Raw genomic sequence first — 18,181 nt, 5'->3', positions numbered from 1 at the left:
ATAAAGATTGCCATGAGTACAAAGCCAGTCTGGAACACATAGCAACACCTGGCCTCAAAAATAATATAGTCAGAACCAGATGTAGTGTTGCAGACCTTTAATCCCAGCACTCGGGAGGCAGAGGCAGGCAGATCTCTTTGAGTTCAAAGCCAGCCTGGTCTACAGAGTGAGTTCAGGGACAGGCAAGGCTACACAGTGAGAACTCTGTCAATAATAGTAATAATAACTATGATAATGAAAAGAGAAGTGGCCTGTATGAACAAAACAGTCCTCAAGCAATCTATTTCATGAGCTGTCATGAGACAGTTTGAAGTATTTAGCATGGCACCTGTCATTTAAGGATCAACAAATGTTAGTGTCATAACTGATCCATAGACATATTGATAGGAAGGACTGGAAAATAGATGGAGATGAAGGTGTTTTAAAGTGATGATGAAGATGAAGGTGGAAGATAGATAGTGGAGGAGGAAAGAATGGGTCAAGACTGGTGAATATAGAGACATGAGTAGACGGACAGAGGGAAGAAAGGCCAGAAAGATGCAGACCGCAGTTAAATCCATCACGCTGTATATCCCAAGGCTGAGAAAACAGAAAAGAGCCTAGCATCCCACAAGCCTTCCTCAGAGCCTTTCCCTCTAACCTGTCTTAAGTCTTGTACGACAGTTCTCCCAGTGCTCTTGGACACTCACCCGTTTCTAACTTGTTCTCAAGAATAGCCACAGGACATGCTAGGAACGAAATACCTTGAGACAAGCAGACCGGAACAGTCACCTTCAGAAACAGGAAATAGTTCAACACTATAGCATGGCAAATCACATCACCTCAGTATAAATCCAGAGTGGCTTCCTTTCTAGAGTCCCCCAGCCGCTGCGTAAGTGCAGTACAGGACAAGACACCAGGTGTCCTGGGCAAATACAGCCTTGGGGCCTGACTCACAATGAACCCAGGCTTCCATTGTCCCTTTCTACCTATTTGTGAGTCCTCTTATGTAATTTTTATACAGTTTTTTCAGTGAACTCAGGTTGGTAACCAATGCCTCCTGAGCCTGTTTTCCAGATCTTTTCACCCTTACTTCCCTTGCTTCTCTGTGAGCTGACCAACCTCTCTCCTCAAAACTCCCTCCATGCCCAAGATAGGAAGGGCATGGTAGAAAAGGGGCTATTTTCATCTCTTGATTCCCGGCAGCTACAGAACATAGAAAATGGGTCAATAGAAGAAAAAGGCAGGAATGGCCAGGTCAGGAGGGTAAAATCTTGGCAACCAGAAATGCAAAATCAGGTTAGATCTGATTTTAAAGAATTTTCTTTTGGTGTTGCTCACCCCCAGGAGGAGTGGAGTTAGATGATGGCTATGTGGGTCTGGGCAGACCTTGGGGAATCTAAGAGGTGTATTTCTCTAGACTTGCTCCTATGAGTGTGCTCCCAGAATGTGAGAGACTGTCTCATTGTCCCTGCTCCTCCAGCCCCCACACAGCTCAGAACTATAGGGAAGAGGTGCCGTGTCCTAGGTATTCTGTTGCTATCATAAAATACTCTGACAGCCGGGCGGTGGTGGCGCACGCCTTTAATCCCAGCACTCGGGTGGCAGAGCCAGGTGGGTCTCTCTGAGTTCGAGGCCAGCCTGGTCTACAGAGCAGAAATCCAGGACAGGCACCAAAACTACATAGAGAAACCCTGCCTCAAAATAAATAAATAAATGGATAGATAGATAAATAAATAATAAAATAAAATACTCTGACAAAAGTAACTTAAGGGAGAAAGGGTTTATTTTCAGCTCACAGTTCAAGGTTATAGTCTTGTGTCCATCATGGCAGGAGAGTGGAGGCAAGGGGTGCTCACAGTCCAAGGTTATAGTCTGTGTCCATCATGGCAGGAGAGTGGAGGCAAGGGGTGCTCTTTACTCTAACCCTGTGCCAAATCCTGACTCCCACCCTTGAGAATGACAGTTCAAATACCTCATGAGATCAGTACTGCAAACTTTCCCTGAGGATAACAATGAGCGCGCGCGCACACACTTTAAAATGTGTGTGTGTGTGTGTGTGTGTGTGTGTGTGTGTGTGTGTGTGTGTGTTTGAGACAGGTTTCTCTGTGTAGCTTTGCACCTTTCCTGGAACTCACTTGGTAGCCCAGGCTGGCCCCGAACTCACAGAGATCTGCCTCCCAGGTGCTGGGATTAAAGGCGTGCACCACCACCTCCTGGCTAAAGTTGTTTTAAAGAGTTATTTTATTTTTTAATTTGATTTTATGTGCATTGGTTGGGATTTATTTTATTTTTAATTATGAGAGAGCATGTGCACAGGAAGGCTGGTGTCCTTAGAGGTCAGAGGTATCAGCTCCCCCTAGAGCTGGAGTTACAGGTGGTTGTGAGCCATGCAATGTGGGTGCTAGGATCCAAACTCCAGCCCTCTGCAAGATCCTATGCCATATTTCCCACCATACGTGTTGTTCAAACTCCTGACTGCTGGCGCTGTCAGAACAGAAACCAAGGAGTGGTACCTACTAAGAAGTTTAAAAGGGACCCCTCCCCCCAAAGCTTCCACAAACAGGAAGACAGCGCGGGCTCCAACCAATGAGAAAGTAAGTATAGTTACCAACTCCTGCTGTCTTCAGTTCCCACAGTTAACACCACAAAGCATCAGGCTCCACAGACCTAAGGGGAAGGAAGGTCTTCAACTACGGTTCCACTCTACATGCCTGTTACAAGAAGAGCTCCCAAGCCATTCATCAACAAGCTAAAAATCTGATATAAATAAGATGATCACACCATTTCCCAGACATTCAATAGCATTTGACTAAATGACTGAAAAAAAAAAAAAAAATCACTGCCTCAGCTCGAGAGGAGAGATGACCCTCTGACCATTAGACGATTTGACTAAGAATTCCATTCCCTAGCTAGTCTAGGCTGTTTCTCTCGGGGGGGGGGGGGGGGTCTATTCCTTCTGTCCTGAGGTCATTCAAGAACTGGTCAAGCAAGAAAAGCAATTGACTGGGTCAAAGTCAGGAAAGTGGGGGTGCGGGGCGGGGAGGGGGGAGAGACACTGTGAGGAGAGCCCCAAAGCACTTCTTACTGCGGCCTCGTGCCAAGGCCACATTCTACCAACGTGTGGAACTCTAAAATCTGACTGCGTCCCTAGGAAAGAGGGTCCTGCGAATCCAGCATCTTAATAAACTCCTGACTGCGCCCCTTCAGTCACAAAACACAGGGCCACTACTCAGCCTAACATCTTGAACCCGCCTCCTCCGACGAAAAACTGGCTCCTCCCCTTCCGGGTGGTACGCAAGCCACCACACCCCTAGAGTGCGAAGGTATCCCTGTGATGCAATTGTTAACGGTCCGTTTCCGGGGCGGAGCCAGGGAGGGCGGGGAGTTTAGGCTGTGCCGACCCCTGAGCCCCCCTTCAGGTGACTCCAGCCCCTGAAAATCTTCATCCAGGGCCCTAAATGACCCAGCCCCACTGCTGCCAGACCGCTCTCCTGGACGACTCCACGCCCGGGTCCCTAGATAACCGTCCTTCTAATGCCTTAACTTCCAGTGACTACCATATATATCATCATCCCATCCTGTCCCCATGTGGCAATTGGCTTGCGGGGGGCCACCTGCCTCAGAGTACCTGAGGACTATGCAGACTCGTCCTAGGGATGATGGAGAAGGGGACTTGCGGCTGGGAATAAGTGTTCGTATCATGCTGCTCCCCAGGAACCGTTCGGAGCCCGGGACATGTCGCGATTGAGGAGATACGAGGTGGCGCTGGAAGCGGAGGAGGAGTGAGTGGAGGCGGATGGTGCGGAGGAGGGACCTTAGGCCGGGGGGGGGGGAAGGTGCGCGTCCTGGGGCGGGCGGAGCGGGCCCTCGTGGGGCGTGGGCTGCTGATGTCCAGCCCCCGGGGGCGGGGCTTGCTGGCGGGCGAGGTTCCAGGGGTGGGGTCTGTGGGTCAGCCCCGCCCCTCCCGGTCCGGCTCTGCCTTCTCTTTGCAGGATCTACTGGGGCTGCTTCTACTTTTTTCCTTGGCTGCGAATGTGGCGCAGGGAGCGGAGGTGAGGGGGCTGCGATCTCGCGGGGGCATGAACGAGGTTCCGTGTCGGAGGACGGATGTGGGGGAGTTCAGGAGCCCCCGCCCCGCCTCATGTCCTTGTCGGGTCGCCCTACAGCTCGGCGCACCCCCGGGAGCAGAAGCTGGAGCCTCTGCGGGGCCTAATGAGCTGTTTGTCGAGCGGCCTGAGGCCTGCTCCCCAGCGCTCAGGTCGCGGTCTCCTCTGTCGCACCCCCACCACCGCTGCACGGACAGCCGGTGCATTAAAGATTTAAAGTCACGCCCACTGCCTTCCTGACTTTACCGCCGCAGCCGCCTTTGGTGCTGGGAATCCCACTCCACACCTGCTGTTTTCTTACTCGCAGGGCGTCCCTCCCTGGTAGGATGCCCTTGCATGTCAAGGCCTCCGTTGCTCCTAAGGGCCCCCAATTATCGTCAGGCTTCCAATTACTATCAGTGACTGCCTGGCTCCCTGCCACCCTGCCACACCCTCCCCAAAAGCACCTACACAGTAGTAGGCCACATATTTCCGCCACTTATCAATGTCCCCACAACTCCATCTGTTACTGCCTTCCTCTAGCCGGAACTTTGCCAAGGAAGGACCAGTTCCTAGAAGCTGCCTCTAGCAGTCTATCTACCTCAGGAGAGTGACAAGGGTTAAGGGTCCAAGGCCTTTCCTACAACTAAAACCCCAAACCGACTCCTCCAGTCTGATCCCAGTTTTGTTTTGTTTTTTGTTTTTTTTTTTGTTGTTTTTTTTTTTTTTTAAATTACGAGTGTGTGTGTGTCCACCACAGTGCATGTGCATGCAGAGGTCAAAGGACAGTTTGTGAGAGTCCTCAGGCTTGGCACCATGGCCATCTTGCCAGCCCCTGATCCCAGATTTAAAGACACTTGGCATCCCTAGAAGAGTCCTGCCCACCCCTTTTTTTCCAACCCAAATCACTCAGGAACCAACTCTGGCGAGAGTCAGGCTGCTCCCTTTACCTCCTCATAGACACCAACTCCAGCACCAGGAAAGACACCTGATGATTAAGTTATGGAGACAGCCTGGATTCTGGCTGAGCCCAAAGCTCACTTTTGGCCTGGCACTGCCCCTGTCATGGCAGATTGTGCTGGGAAAGAAGACTTGGCCTTCATATCTTTGGAGAAGCCAAAAAGGAGAGATGGGTACACAGCCAGGAAAATGTTTCTGCCTTCCAAAGATCTCTGGATTGACAAGTCAGGAGAGCTCATAAATGGCAGGCAACTAGTTAACAAAACATAAGGCAAGATGATACAGCTTGGGGGATTTCCTCAGAATCTATCTCTCTCTCCTCTCTCTCTGATGCTACACCCAAGCCTTGGGACAAAAGTCCAGACAGGGAGTAAGAGAGATACACTGAAGCCTCGGGTACCAAAAACTCCAGATGAGGGACACCTGGTTTGTGGTTACTTTCAAACACCTAAGTGTGCAAGCTTTTAGCCATTTCCAGTGTCTACATCAAATGCTTTGTCTAGCCCTGGGCCCACATCCTCCCAGACAGTCAGAAGACCTCTGTCTCACCCTTGTCAGGAGGAAGCAAGGTTTAAAGTCTCACCTAGCTGTAGCAGAGCAAGCTGCTCAGAGACAGTGGCAGTCCTATCCCAGAGCTTACAGAGAATGACTGGCCTCCTAGCAGAAAATACAAAATATAGATAAGAGATGGGTTCTTAGGGTTGTGGCTCAGTTTATATTTCAAATCCAGAACAGGACTTGAAAACTGACATTCCTGGATTAGGAGTCCATTAACCCAACAAGCACGCCCTGGCCAACCCCGAAGTTCACAGCTTTACAGAAGGAATGGTTCAAGATGATAGGAATTTTGCATGGAAGAGAAAGAAGGGGAAGTAGATGGGGTGCTCAGACTCTGGGAAAATGGGGATTTCTGAACCTGGGTTGGGAGAGGTGTGTTCCTTCAAGCCCAGAGTGTAAAGAGGATGGAATTTGAAGCAAAAGAGACCTAACTTAGCTCTTGAGTCTGATGTCTCCAACAAGCCAGAGACTATGTCTGGAAACTCCCAGGCTCCCACTGACAAGCTGGCATCCGTGGAACGAGACTGAGGAGAAGCAAGAAGGTGAGATTTGGGAGAGAGGCCTTTATCGTCTCCTGGGAGGTTGGTTGGTTGGTTGGTTGGTTGGTTGGTTGAGACAGGGTCTCACTATGTAGCCCCAGTTGGCCTGGAACTCACTGTGTAGACCAGACTATCCTCAAACTCAGAGAGATTGATCTGCTTCTGCTTTCCAAGTGCTGGAAATAAAGACATGTGCCATGATACCCCATCCCCTTTCACCGTTTTAACATCAGCAATGGGGCATCAAAGAGCTTGTGTTTCTCCTCCTTACCACCACACTCCCCCCTTAGCTGAGAAGAGTCTGGTTTGGAGACCCAGTCCCATCAATTTCTCCTGATAACATAGGCAGGCCAGGGCAGGGAGTAGGGAGAAGATGAAGACAGGTTAGTGCTGGCTTCTATTCCTCGCCATAAACTCTTCTGTCAGAATATGTCTGTAGTATATGATAGTACAGAGGGATGATTGTGGAAATGCAAATGTATGGTAGTGGGACTTTTGGGTATAACTGGAGCTGTATGATTTTGTCTGTGATTATACAGTCATGGGTGTGACTTTATGGGGTTACGTGGCCAACGTATGACTTATGAATGTGTGGCCGTGGCTATGAGTACAAATGCCTATTAGTAGATGCCCCGTGAATTGTGGCTGTCCTAAGCCACTGTAACATCAGCCCTACACCATTCACTACCTCTCTTCAGTGTTCTCTGTTCAGGGCTTGGGAGCCCATGGGAAATGGCAGTCTTGGAAGGGATGGGGTCAGTGACAACAGGCCAAGAGTTAGAGCTCAGTATCACAAGATAAGCAAGGTATTGCCACCTGTCTCTGACTCACCCCGTGCCCCAGGCAAAACGCAACTAGATAAAAGGTAGGGTGAGGAGGAGAAAGAAAGAAGCAGCTAGGCTGAGCAGCATGGAGGGGCTCTCACCCACCAGCAGCCTCCTGTTGATGTTGTTGCTTCTGAGCCCGGACCCTGGAGCAGGTAAGTTCTTGGAGGGTACAGAATGATGAGTGGATGGACTAGAAGGGACGGGCCCAGAAAGTTCCACTTCCAGCTAGCTAATAGAGCAGCCGTGGGTCTAGACCTTTCTGAAAACATGACCCTGTTGTTCTGCAGCCTTGCCACTGCCCTCCAGCACTACCTGCTGTACTCAGCTCTATAGACAACCACTCCCAAACAAGCTACTGAGGAAGATCATCCATGTGGAACTGCAGGAAGCTGATGGGGACTGTCACCTTCAGGCTATTGTGTGAGCTCTGCCCCCAAACTTGCTACCTCTAACTGCCTCAGAACACCTCATACTGACCCCAATCCCAGCCGCAATGCTAATTCTGATGCCTACTCAAGTTTTCATCTGGCTGTTGCCCCAACCCCTGAACGCTACCTAAGCTCATCCCCTAAATCCGGGCATAGCTTTGGATTTTCCCTTTCCTAGGCTTCACCTGGCTCGGCGCAGTGTTTGTGTTCATCCTCAGAACCGTAGCCTGGCCCGGTGGTTTGAGCGCCATGGAAGAAGGATCCAGAGGACTACCCATGAAACTACAAATGAAAATGTACTCGAGCCCCCAACAGCAAAACTAATAAAACAACATTAGACAGTAATCTCCAAAAACTTTCTTCAGTCTCTTTATTTCAACTCTTCGCAGTCCCCACAAGGGCCAAGGCTAAGGTCTGCACACACTCTCTAAGCATCTATATACACACATACAGAGAATGTATGTCCCTTATCTCACATACACACAGTCACAGATGGACACAGACATGCACATCTATACACATTCCTCAAGCGGACTTCCACCTCAAGGATGACATCAGAAGTCCAGACAGCATTCAGCTGGCAGTACGTTTGAAACATAGGGACTCAAAGAAAAGGGCTTCAAACTTCCGAGACCTCCATCCATGGGGATCCACTGCCTGCCTCTTTCTGCCTGCCCATTTAAGCACCCCAGCCTGACAGGGTTACAGGTGGGGTCAGCTGAAGTTCTCCTGGGTCCTCTGTAGGTTTGGGATGCCTAGAAGAGCAGGGAGCAAGTCATGAGACAGCAGGACTGGGTCCAGACATCCTTTGAGAATAAAAGGGGAGCATTCCCAAACCAAACACTCCGAGGAGGAACGGAGGGGCCCACTTTCAAGGAAGCCCTAGCTCCCTAAAGATAAGGAAGTAGACATAGCTCTGGGCCTAGGGGGTGGGGAGCAAGATGCTTAGTGGGTAAATCATGTGCCAAGCAAGCCTGATGCCTTGAGTTCAATCCTTGGGACCCAAGTGAAGGTGGAGAGAGAGAGAACTCCACAAATTGTCCTCTGACCTCCAAACATGTACTATGGCACATATGTGCCTGAACACACATACCATACACACATAACACAGTAATAATAGAATTTAATTTTTTCAAATCAGGGAGAGGAGCACGCATTTATCCAAGACATTTAAGGGGGAGGGGGCGAGATCCAGTTCTAACACCTCGAAAATGAAGGAAGCTACCTGGGATTCCCAGTACTCCAAGAGGGAAGAGATACATTTCTGAGACCAGGTCCTCAAGAGTGAAAGCTCTACCCATTCTCCCCCTCGTCTAGATATAAAAACTCCCCAACTCCCGTGACTCCCAGTACCCATAAAATCACTAGGGCATCAGGTTCTTAAGGCAGACACTCAAGTGGGGGCCTTCATTACTAAGTGCTACTCACCTGGAAGCTTGTCCACTGGAATCATTGGTTCCAAGAACCCAGGTTTTTGAGGTCCTTCTTTCCCACCCCGTCTCAGCCTCAGCCTGAAGATAAAAGGGCAGCTGTTTCCCCAGCCCCACGTCTCCTCCAAGAGGATGTATTAGCAAGGGGTGAGGGGCTAGTGAAAATCAGGAGGGACGGCACAGTCAGGTCGGGAGAAGGGGTTCCAAAACCAGGCAGGTTCAGCAGGCAGTCAACAGAAGGAGGCCCTGAGTGGGAATGGGTGTGGTCTCTGGGCATCAAAGCAACTGTTGGGGGTTACAGCTAAGGAACCAGTGGCACTCACTCACCAGAGCCCAAGAGCCAGGGCTCCAACAGCAAGGCCAAGGAAAGAGAAGATTCCCAAAGATGCTAACACAGCCACTTGCTCCAAGGGGTCCTTGTGATCTGAGGGAGATGGCCATGAGTCACTGGGAGAGCAATGTTAGCCGCCATGCTTGGTGATATCTTCTCTCTAGGTCTCCTATCTTCCACACACCTTTACCAGTCGGCCCAAACTTACCAAGTGGCCTTGGGTCTGACTGCAAGGAAGGCCTTGGAGGGGTGGGGCCGTCCTCCTGAGGGGTTGCCTCTTGCTGCTGCTTGTGTACCTGGCTCCCATCAGGTATCTCATTCTGTAGGGGACCTGAAGGAACATGAAACCTGAGACGTGTACAGAGAAGCTTCTGCCTTTCTAAGGCATGGGCAGGACTAGAACCTAGGTTCAAGGTCGGGGCCTAAGAGGCAGTCCAAAGGGTGTGGCTAGTTTCTGGGATCTGGCTTGTAGACTTGCAGACGTACAGTCTCTAAGTGCAGAAGTAGTCTCGGGGCTAAGGTTAGGGGAGGGCTGCAGGCCATCAGGACTATAGTGTAGGGCAGTAATAGCAGTGCCGGAAAGACCGTAACAAGGGCGTGTGTAAAACTGTCTGGTTGACAGTTGCTTTGGGGTAAGGGCCCTGCCCTTTTTTTTGTCTTTGTCTCTCACCCGCGCTAGGAGTACCCCAGGCCTCTGGGCTCCAGGCACTCCAGGTCCCAGCATCCAGGAAGTCCCTGGCACTGACTCGTACCGCATGGGGCAGCCCAGCCACAGCATCTGTTATCATCTCCTCCAAGCCAATGGGCTCGACCTGGAGGTAAAAATGGTTTCTCGGGGTGTGGTCTAAGTTGTAAGTAGAGAAGCTGCCCAGGTCCAGCCAGAAAAGACACCTGGGAACACTACATAGAGGGGAAACTGGGTCTCCTGAGACCTGTCAACACCTGGGAGCTATGCAGAGCATTCAAGATCTCAAAACCAGGGAGAGAACCCAAAGATCAAGATTGAGATACACTGCAGACCTCACCGTGGACCAGGCTGGATGCTGCGCTGGACGGTATTGTAACCGAAACTTGAGCAGGAAGTGGGGTTGGCGGCGCCAGGAGGCGGGGTATGTCCAGCTGGCGTGCAGGCGTCTTGGGTAACCAGGTACTGATTCCACCCGCAGCCCCTGGGGTGGGTCAGGGCGCACTAAGCACAGTCAGACACAAAGTTCAGGGTAAGTGACAGGCAGTCCTCCGTTCCTCACCACTTTCCATGATGTGTGCAGTGTGCGCAGTGTGTGCAGTGTGTGCAGTGTGCGCAGTGTGTTCGGAAAGGTGCTTTAGTCAGACACCTCCCAGCAGGAGGGGAAATGTCATCACTCAGCCTCAGTCTGTCATCCCTGTTATAAAATAAGCAGCAATCCAATAGCAGGATGTTGATAAGTTTGAGTGATATAAAACTTACCATCTACAGAAGATTCACTGACCCAAATTCCAACCTAAGTGTTACTGCCTTCTCCCTTCCACATCAGATCAAGAAGGAAAAGTGACCAGCAAGCCTTTCCCCTGGACAGGGAGAGCATGAGACTGGGCTGCCTTCAGCATGGGGCCTAGATGCAGGAGTCAGCTAGGCAGCCAAGGACTTGTGGGTAGTGGCAGCAACCTCTAGACAGTGGTTCTCAACTTTCCTAATGCTATGATCCTTTAACACAGTCCCTCATGTTGTGGTGACCCCCAACCATAAAATTATTTTCATTGCTACTTCATAACTGTAATTATGCTACTGTTGTGAATCATAATGTAAATATCTGACATTCAGGAGATCTGATACATGACCCCCACAGGTTGAGAACCACTGCTCTAGAGTGTGTACAGAACCCATCTCTTGACTACTTGGTCTTTATGTGTGAAAAGGAGAGGACTAGTTGGAAGTTGGGGCAAAGTTGGGGTGTGAGTCTGTCTGGAGTCTCTGTGATGGGAATCTGGAAGGAGGCCAGGGGTTGGGGTACTCACAGATGCTCTGTAACCTCACATCCAGAAGGCACGTGCTGGCACCCAGTGGGTTCACTTCAGTCACGTTGATCCGGTACTCACTCCAGAACTCTGCCCCATGGACCACACATCGGAAAGCCTCTAGAGGGTCCTGTGGGCATGGCCAAGGCCCTGTGGATGAACTTTCCCTAGGACGGAGGATAAGGTCTTGGGTTTTGCAAATAAGTCACAAGTTAGAGTTTCCAGCGTCTCTCTCTCATGTCTTACCTCTGACTCTCAGCTCCTGGCAGGGTCTTCTTCCTGACAGAAAGGGTGTCATCTGAGGTCAGGACGAAAAGAGGGCCCCCAGCCTTCTCTGATAATTTGTCAGAACTTCCCTTTCTGCCTGCCATACCCATATCACGCCAGCATCCCCAGTTGCATGGGCACACATACTAGACATACTCACATACCTGTAGGAAGTAAGATATCGGGTGGGCAAACCGCTGACCTGGCCAGGACTCCAAGTACAGGAGAAGTTTTCATAGTCTACTGCCTGGCAGGAAACCTCAGGACGAGCTGGGGGAACTGGAGACAGAGGGTAGGTACAGTTGGAGACTGAGGCATCCCTAGCTCCTCCCTATCCCAGAAGGATTCCCTTGGGAATCCAATGGCTCCTCACTGCCACCTTCCATAACTCACAGCCCAGCTTCAGGGTCACCATGCCCCCAGATACACCATCCAGGGTCTGGCAGATGTAAATGCCTTCGTCAGTGCTGTCCACGTGGGCCAAGACCAGTCTGTGTCCTAGTCCAGAGTCAGGTCCCTGAAGCAGCCTGGACTCCCCATCCCGAAACCAGGACACTGGGGTCCTGAAGGCGAGCCGAAGTGATGAAAGAGAGACTAAGTCAGGCCATGCAACTGTTCTCTGAGAGCTTCTGAGCACACTTGCGATAAACCACAATCCCATGCCTGGCGTGGTGGTGCATGCCTATCATCTCAGGAGGCTGGAGGAGGAGGCTCTTGAGTTTAAGGCCAGTCTGGGCTTCATAGCAAGTTCCAGACCATTCCCAGGTATCAAAATAAATAGATGAAGTAATAAAATAAAAACAAAAAGTTGGAGACTGAACCCAAACCCCAATTCCCTTCCCTTTAGAAAGGCCCTTGTGGTCTAGATTTGCCTTCTTTCCCTTCATCACCTCACCCTTCCTTCCCCACAGGCCACATTCTTTTCTCTCTGCTCCTCCTTACTGAGGCCATTCCCACCTCAGGGCATTTTCGCAACCTTTGCCTCGGTCAGGAGTGAGTCGACTCTAACCTGTGTGTGGCTACTGCTTTTTGACCTAGCAAGATTCTTGAGTGCTTACTGTCTTCCCTACTAGGAAGAAAGCTCTTGAGGACGTGCATCTTGCTGTTACCTCAGAGCCTACAATAGACCAGGCACTTAGCAGGTACTCAACCATACTGGCTAGTTAACTAATTGATGCTTTTTGATACTAGGTATCAAGCCTTCTACATGCCAGTCAAGCACTCTAAGCTACATCCCCAATACTGGCTGAAATCTCTACTGAATAAGAACAGTCGGAGGGTTAGGACAGAGAGGCAAGGATCGTGGCCAGAAGAAGCTACTGTAGAAGGGAACATGAGGTCTCGACAGGGTCAAGAAAGAATCGTGAATATGAGATTGGCAGGTAGGTGAACACTTACCCAGCATTCACTCCAGGACAACAGAGCATCACGGACCTGCCAGGCTGCCCATACTGGACCCCTGTGAAGGGCATTCCTGAGGTGAAGCCCTTCTTTTGTACTCCCCTCCCATTTATGAGACTGGTAGGGGTGAGGGGCAAGCTGCTAAGCCCTGGGTGTGGGGGAGGGGTCGCTGTGTCAAAGCATGATGGGGATCAGGGAACAAGATAGAGAAGGGACCCCAGCTGTCAGAAATGGTGGGGGGGGGATTCTAAATTAGGCCAAAGGAACGGGCCAGAGTGAGAACAGCAAGTTTCCTAAGTGGGTCCCAGAGTGGCATTTTCTTACCTGGAGGACCCCAGGCCTGGGGGCAGGGGGAGGAGGAAGACACCAGGGCTGCAGCCACAGCCACCAGGACCCTGCTCAGCCCTGAGCAGCTGCTGCTCATCTGTGGGGGAAAAGGAGGCTTAGGAGTTGCCCATCGATGAGCTATGAGGCTGAAGCCTGCCTCATCCTCTCCAAAGCTGGGGCTTCCTTAAGGAAAACTGAGGCATCAGGAGACATGAAGCTATTGGAGATGACTGAGGACTCTAACCTGAAGTCCCCTTTCCCACCATATACCCAGTGCAATATACATTTGTCCTTGTGTGTGTATGTGCACACACATGGGAGCGCGCAAACACACACACACACACACACACACACACACACACACACACACAGAGTTCATCTCAGTCCTGGGCTTAGGGCCCAGAACAAAAGCCAGAGGCAACAGACTATGCCAGCATCCCCCCCCCCACACACATACACACACATACACATCACCTTTGGCACCCACCCCTGGCACCAAGGACTGGCACTGGCTCAGCCACTCCCGTTAACCCATACAATCCAGCTGCTGGGAATTCTGGCATTCGCCACCAACCTGACCAAAGCTAATTACTGCCTCTGGCCAACATACAGCAAATAATGAGATGAGACCTCATCACCCTAAGACAGGAAGCTGGCATGATGGGTCCAAATGTGCCCTATAATCGCAACACGAGGCCTAGCCTGCTCTGGCTGCCAAGCCTCTGGCCTGGGCCTGGCTTCTTACTCTAGTACTTGGGCCACTCAGATGGGCCTGGCTTGAAATCTTGTTGGTCTCAAGCCTGTGAGGCTGGATAGAGCGAGGGTGCAGGCTAGGACTGCAGAATTAAGCGGATCCAGATGCCCTGGCTGCTGCCAGAGGCTGAAAGCAGGCGAGGAGCCAGCAGATGGAGATGGAGACAGGGTGGCGGGGAAGGGAGGGGAGCTGGGAGCCTGCAGGAGCAGGCGCCTGGTGTGGGGGCCACAGCAGCAAGTGGGGAGGGGGGGAAGAAAAGTGTTCAGGACCAAAGGCGATGGCAGTGGGGGCCAGTGTGCAAGAGGTCCTGATTGGGAGCAGCAGGAACTCAAAGACTGAGAAATGTGCACGCAGGGGAGGGGCAGAGTGCTGAGCAAAAGGACTCTGGGTTGGAGACAAGCAGATTGAAGGTAGCCAGGAAGGGGCAGATGGCAAGGCCTTAGTCAGAGTGCCAGAAGACCCCTCCCGAGCAAAACAGAATGAGGCCTTCACATCTCTGTGTCACCATGAATGTCTTGTTGGCCCACCCCCAGGGTCCCCAGCCCCATTCACCCTGTTCAGCCTCACCCTACCTCGATAATCACAGTGGCTGAGTGTCCATGGCCTCCAAGACTTCCTCCTACAGGCTACAGCACTGTCTCCACTCAGTCCTGGGACCCCAGAACCACCCCCTCCTTCCCATTCTCTGCCCCGCCCCCTCTGAGCCTTGAGCTTAGCCACCCCTAGCCAGGCCCCCTCCTCCCACCCCTTCTTCCCTCCTCTCTCCATCCCTCCCACCCCAGGGCCTGGGAAGGGAAGAGGCCTGCCCCCTCAAGCTGGAAAAGGAAGTCAGAGACACAGCCAGGACCGGCAAGAGGGAGAGAGGAGGGTTGCTTCTGCCTCTGTCCCTGTCGCTAGAAGAGCCACCAAAACCACATACATCTACCAGGGACTCACTAGATACAGTTAACTAACACAATGATATGCACTTGAACACATGTGGGCACAATAAAATTAACATACACACACACACATTCCTATTCTTTCCATTCTCCAACAAATGTTCCCTACAGGCACAGCTGGCTGTGTTTCCAGGGGAAAACAGGCCTCACACTGGAGAATATAAGGAAAGGCCAGAGTCCAGTTCCCCGCTTCCCTGGAAGTTCCAGCCATTTCTATTCTCCCCCTCCCCCGCTGGGCCTCAGCACCAGGAAATGCCTTTGATCCCTTGGTGCCAGATATACTAGAGTCACGGCTACCCTCAGACTCATATTCTTAGATACAGTCACTCACAGTCGTCACCCTGATACACTCAGACCAGACACATTTACACATCTCAGTCTACTAGTGGTCCCACTGACACAAAGACATACACGTTATGTGTGAGGGGGTGCAGGGAGTCCGCAGTGCTCCCCTAAAAGCGACTCCTCGCCATAAGGAGCTCACAGGAGCTCTTAGTGACAGATCGGCACTGGGTCAAGGTTACAAGCCCTTGTGTGGCCAGAAACAAGAGTAAACAGGGAAATCAAGCATAGGGAAACTGAGAGACAGCTTGCCGTCAAAACTCGAAAAGCAGAGTCCTGGAGACACCTAGGAGAAAAGGGTGTGAGAGAGATAAAAATTTCTCCAGGAAGATAATCATGGGTTCAGAGGAAGAAACGTAAAGAAACAGAGACAGGCATGAAAACAGAAACGCCACTAGACCAGGGGCCTAGGAATGGAGCTCAATTGGCAGAGCTTGCCTAACATGCACAAAACCCTAGGTTTGATGCCCAGCACTTAAACAGATGTGCAGCACCTGTGATCCCAGCGATCCAGAGGCTTAGGATACATGCGGCCCTGCCTCAGATAAGATCAGTGGACCAGCGACAGGACTTACTCTTTCAGTGCTGGAGATGGGACCCAGGCCCTGGCTCCCACCAGACAAGCACTCTCTGATTGAGCTGCAATGTCAGCCCCCAGCAAATCTTGAGCAGAGGAAGAAGGAGAGCCATGTGCAATGGGGGTGGATCTGTCTATGCTGCAGGCTGGGTAGAAGTCGGTCACCCCCAACAAGTGAAGTTTCCCCGAATATGAGAACACAGCTTCACTCGCATACCGCCTAGGCTAGGCTACATACAGTACACACCACTGTCACAGGCTCGCCTTCTACCTCTGAAGTCACACATTCTCACACAAAAACCCAGCCATCCACTCTCACACTGGCGGACAAAATCTAAGACCTGCATGGAGCTTCCCAAGACACGTCCCCTGGTGTGGTCCCTGCCCCTCTCACAAACAAACACACAAACAACAATTGCCCACTGCAGACGCATTCTCACAGCTGCTGTGCCACAAGCACACCCAGCTACAACCACACTCCCAAACGCAGTCACACTCACTGACAGATACGCCAGATGACACCGGTTTCGGAGCCTCACACACTGACACTGCCTCGAACTCACACAGACACACTCACAGCCCATCAGTCACTCCCTGCCTTCCAGATCGCACACCACCGGCCCCGCCCCCTCTTGGCAGGACTTGGGAGTCAACACCCGGGTCCCAGCAGGCCTCACCTTCCGCGGCTGCCGCCGCCAGCGCCCTCCACCCTCGCCCTCTGCCCCGGCCTCTACTCCCTCCCCCGCTGGGCTCCTGCAGTCGGGGCGGCTCCTCCCGGCGCCAATAGAACGAGAGAGGTGAACAGGGGGGGCTTTCGGCCCATTGGAGCCTCCAACTGCCAATCACTTCCACCTCCTCCGGACACTTCCTGTCCCGTCTGGGACTTGAGAGGAGGGTGCCAGAGTAGGATTCCTAGGACAAAAACCTGAGGCTGCATTCCTCATACCTCTCCTGAAGGCCTGTCCTCCCGGGGACAGCAGCCCTCAAAGTGCTCAGGCTCGTCCCTTCCCAGCCGTCCACACTGTCTCAGGTTCCCTAAGGAACCCCTAGGCAGCTGACTGCATTTGGTGAAGGTGCCCCTGACTCCTGATTAGATAGGAAAACGGAGGGTTGGTCTGGTTCTCAAACTTTCAAGTATTGAACTTTTAAAACAGAACAGCCCCATTGCATGCCGGTTAAATCACAATCTCTGCCCATTGCATCTAGTCCCCAGTACTGTTTCTAAAACCCCTCAGGCGACTCCAGATACAGGCAAGGTTAGGGTGTGTGTGTTGATGTATGCCCTAAGAAACTAGCCACCTACTCAGGGAGCCTCAAGGGAGATGCCTACTTCGTCTGAACTTCTGGACCCCGGAAATATTCCCAATCCTAGGCACCCCCCTCATCTCTCCACGGTCTCAGGAGGGAATGGCTCTAGGTAGGAAGGCAGGAAGAGGAAGCCTGAGTTCTTCTAGGTCAGGCCCAGTCACTTGCCCAGGTTTAGTGAGACTTCTCAACCCTAAGACTCAGTTCCCATGGAAAAGAATGGAGGGGAGGCATTCTAGCCATCCCCATGTCACTCACAACTCTCAACTTTGCTTTAGAATCTGGAGAACATCTGGTCTCATAAATCAAATGGCCTGTTGTTCACTACCACAAGGAAAAACAGATCCAGAAGGGAGAAGGTAGACTCATTTCGTCCCTGGGGCTACCCCTGCTGTCTTCTCCATGCTTAGCCCTGTATAACGACCGGAGCGTAGGCATGGTACTGAAGCTACATATACCACACAGAGAAGCTGGAGGAAGCCAAGACACCAAGCCACATGCACACTCCCAACCCACCCTTCAGCCCCTGTGGTCTGGAGCAGAGTCTAGCTGTGGCCACTCACAAAACCAGGCTTCTGGCCAGCAGCCCAGCTCTGGACTGACCTTTGGGACTAAGATTCTCCTTACCCTCTCCCACCAAGCTTTGAGGCCCAGGCTTGGGGAACTGACAATAATAAACTCAGTGATACCAAGGGCACTGGCCTTACCAAAGACTCTGCCAAGCTAAGAACATAAGATTTTTAAAATAGTCTCCAAAATTATGATATTTATACCACGAGTTAAGAAGATCAGATACAATACTGAGTATTGTTCAGAGATCGGAGGTAGAATTTTTTTTCCCAAACTAAGGTTTGAACACAGGGTCTCACACATGTCAGAGAAATACTCTATCACTGAGCTATTTCTCAAAACAGTTTCTCTAAGGTACCCAGGCCTACCCTAAATTTGCTTTGCAATCCTCCTGCCTCAGCCTCCTAGGTAGCTGGGATTACAGCCCTGTACCACTAGGCCCAGCTTGGCATTGGTTTCAGAGGCTAGCTCTTGCTAGGTAACCCAAGCTAGCTCAAATTCACAATCCTACTTCAGCCTCCATTGTGGTGGAATTACAGGTCTGCACCATCGTGTCTAGCTT

The 18,181-nt window shown here is 51.4% G+C and overlaps 2 protein-coding genes and 1 long non-coding RNA gene across 4 annotated transcripts; 1 reads left to right on the top strand and 2 right to left on the bottom strand.

Moving 5' to 3' along the window:
* Window positions 1–2,351: 2,351 nt before the first annotated feature.
* On the bottom strand, window positions 2,352–3,786 carry LOC118577097. Its single transcript, XR_004944163.1, has 3 exons — window positions 3,611–3,786; window positions 2,591–2,649; window positions 2,352–2,466 (listed from the first exon to the last, which is right to left on the bottom strand). It is a non-coding gene; the product is annotated as an uncharacterized LOC118577097 (long non-coding RNA).
* On the top strand, window positions 3,291–7,734 carry LOC118577095 (C-C motif chemokine 27-like). The gene is given in 7 exon segments (XM_036177103.1): window positions 3,291–3,331; window positions 3,697–3,764; window positions 3,975–4,034; window positions 6,048–6,127; window positions 7,239–7,371; window positions 7,558–7,653; window positions 7,655–7,734. Coding segments are annotated over 7 exon segments (501 nt in total). The 5' UTR covers window positions 3,291–3,316; the 3' UTR covers window positions 7,704–7,734.
* Window positions 7,727–17,545, bottom strand: Il11ra (interleukin 11 receptor subunit alpha). Of its 2 annotated transcripts, none has more exons than XM_036177090.1 (13): window positions 16,422–17,545; window positions 13,128–13,227; window positions 12,801–12,861; window positions 11,796–11,965; window positions 11,567–11,681; window positions 11,382–11,414; window positions 11,136–11,302; window positions 10,166–10,329; window positions 9,811–9,952; window positions 9,349–9,471; window positions 9,137–9,233; window positions 8,808–8,890; window positions 7,727–8,134 (listed from the first exon to the last, which is right to left on the bottom strand). In XM_036177090.1, the coding sequence occupies exons 2-13, from the start codon at window positions 13,225–13,227 to the stop codon at window positions 8,094–8,096; spliced, it is 1,296 nt and encodes a 431-aa protein (XP_036032983.1). In that variant the 5' UTR covers window positions 16,422–17,545; the 3' UTR covers window positions 7,727–8,093. The 2 variants fall into 2 exon arrangements, with proteins under 2 accessions (XP_036032983.1, XP_036032984.1); XM_036177091.1 differs by lacking the exon at window positions 16,422–17,545 and adding an exon at window positions 14,457–14,565.
* Window positions 17,546–18,181: the final 636 nt, after the last annotated feature.

Source organism: Onychomys torridus, chromosome 2 (genome assembly GCF_903995425.1).
Source record: "Onychomys torridus chromosome 2, mOncTor1.1, whole genome shotgun sequence".
Taxonomy (NCBI): Eukaryota; Metazoa; Chordata; class Mammalia; order Rodentia; family Cricetidae; genus Onychomys; species Onychomys torridus.
Note: the sequence above shows the minus strand (reverse complement) of the source record. Positions and strands in the feature narration are given on the sequence as shown.

Excerpts from the sequence above, each read along its gene's own strand:
- Il11ra (XM_036177090.1), bottom strand. The coding sequence starts at position 13,227 with ATGAGCAGCAGCTGCTCAGGGCTGAGCAGGGTCCTGGTGGCTGTGGCT. Across the intron at positions 9,472-9,810 it reads CTGGGGTACTCCTAGCGCGG|GTCCCCTACAGAATGAGATA; the intron begins GTGAGAGACAAA and ends ATGTTCCTTCAG. Across the intron at positions 8,891-9,136 it reads GCCCTGGCTCTTGGGCTCTG|GCTGAGGCTGAGACGGGGTG; the intron begins GTGAGTGAGTGC and ends TTTTATCTTCAG.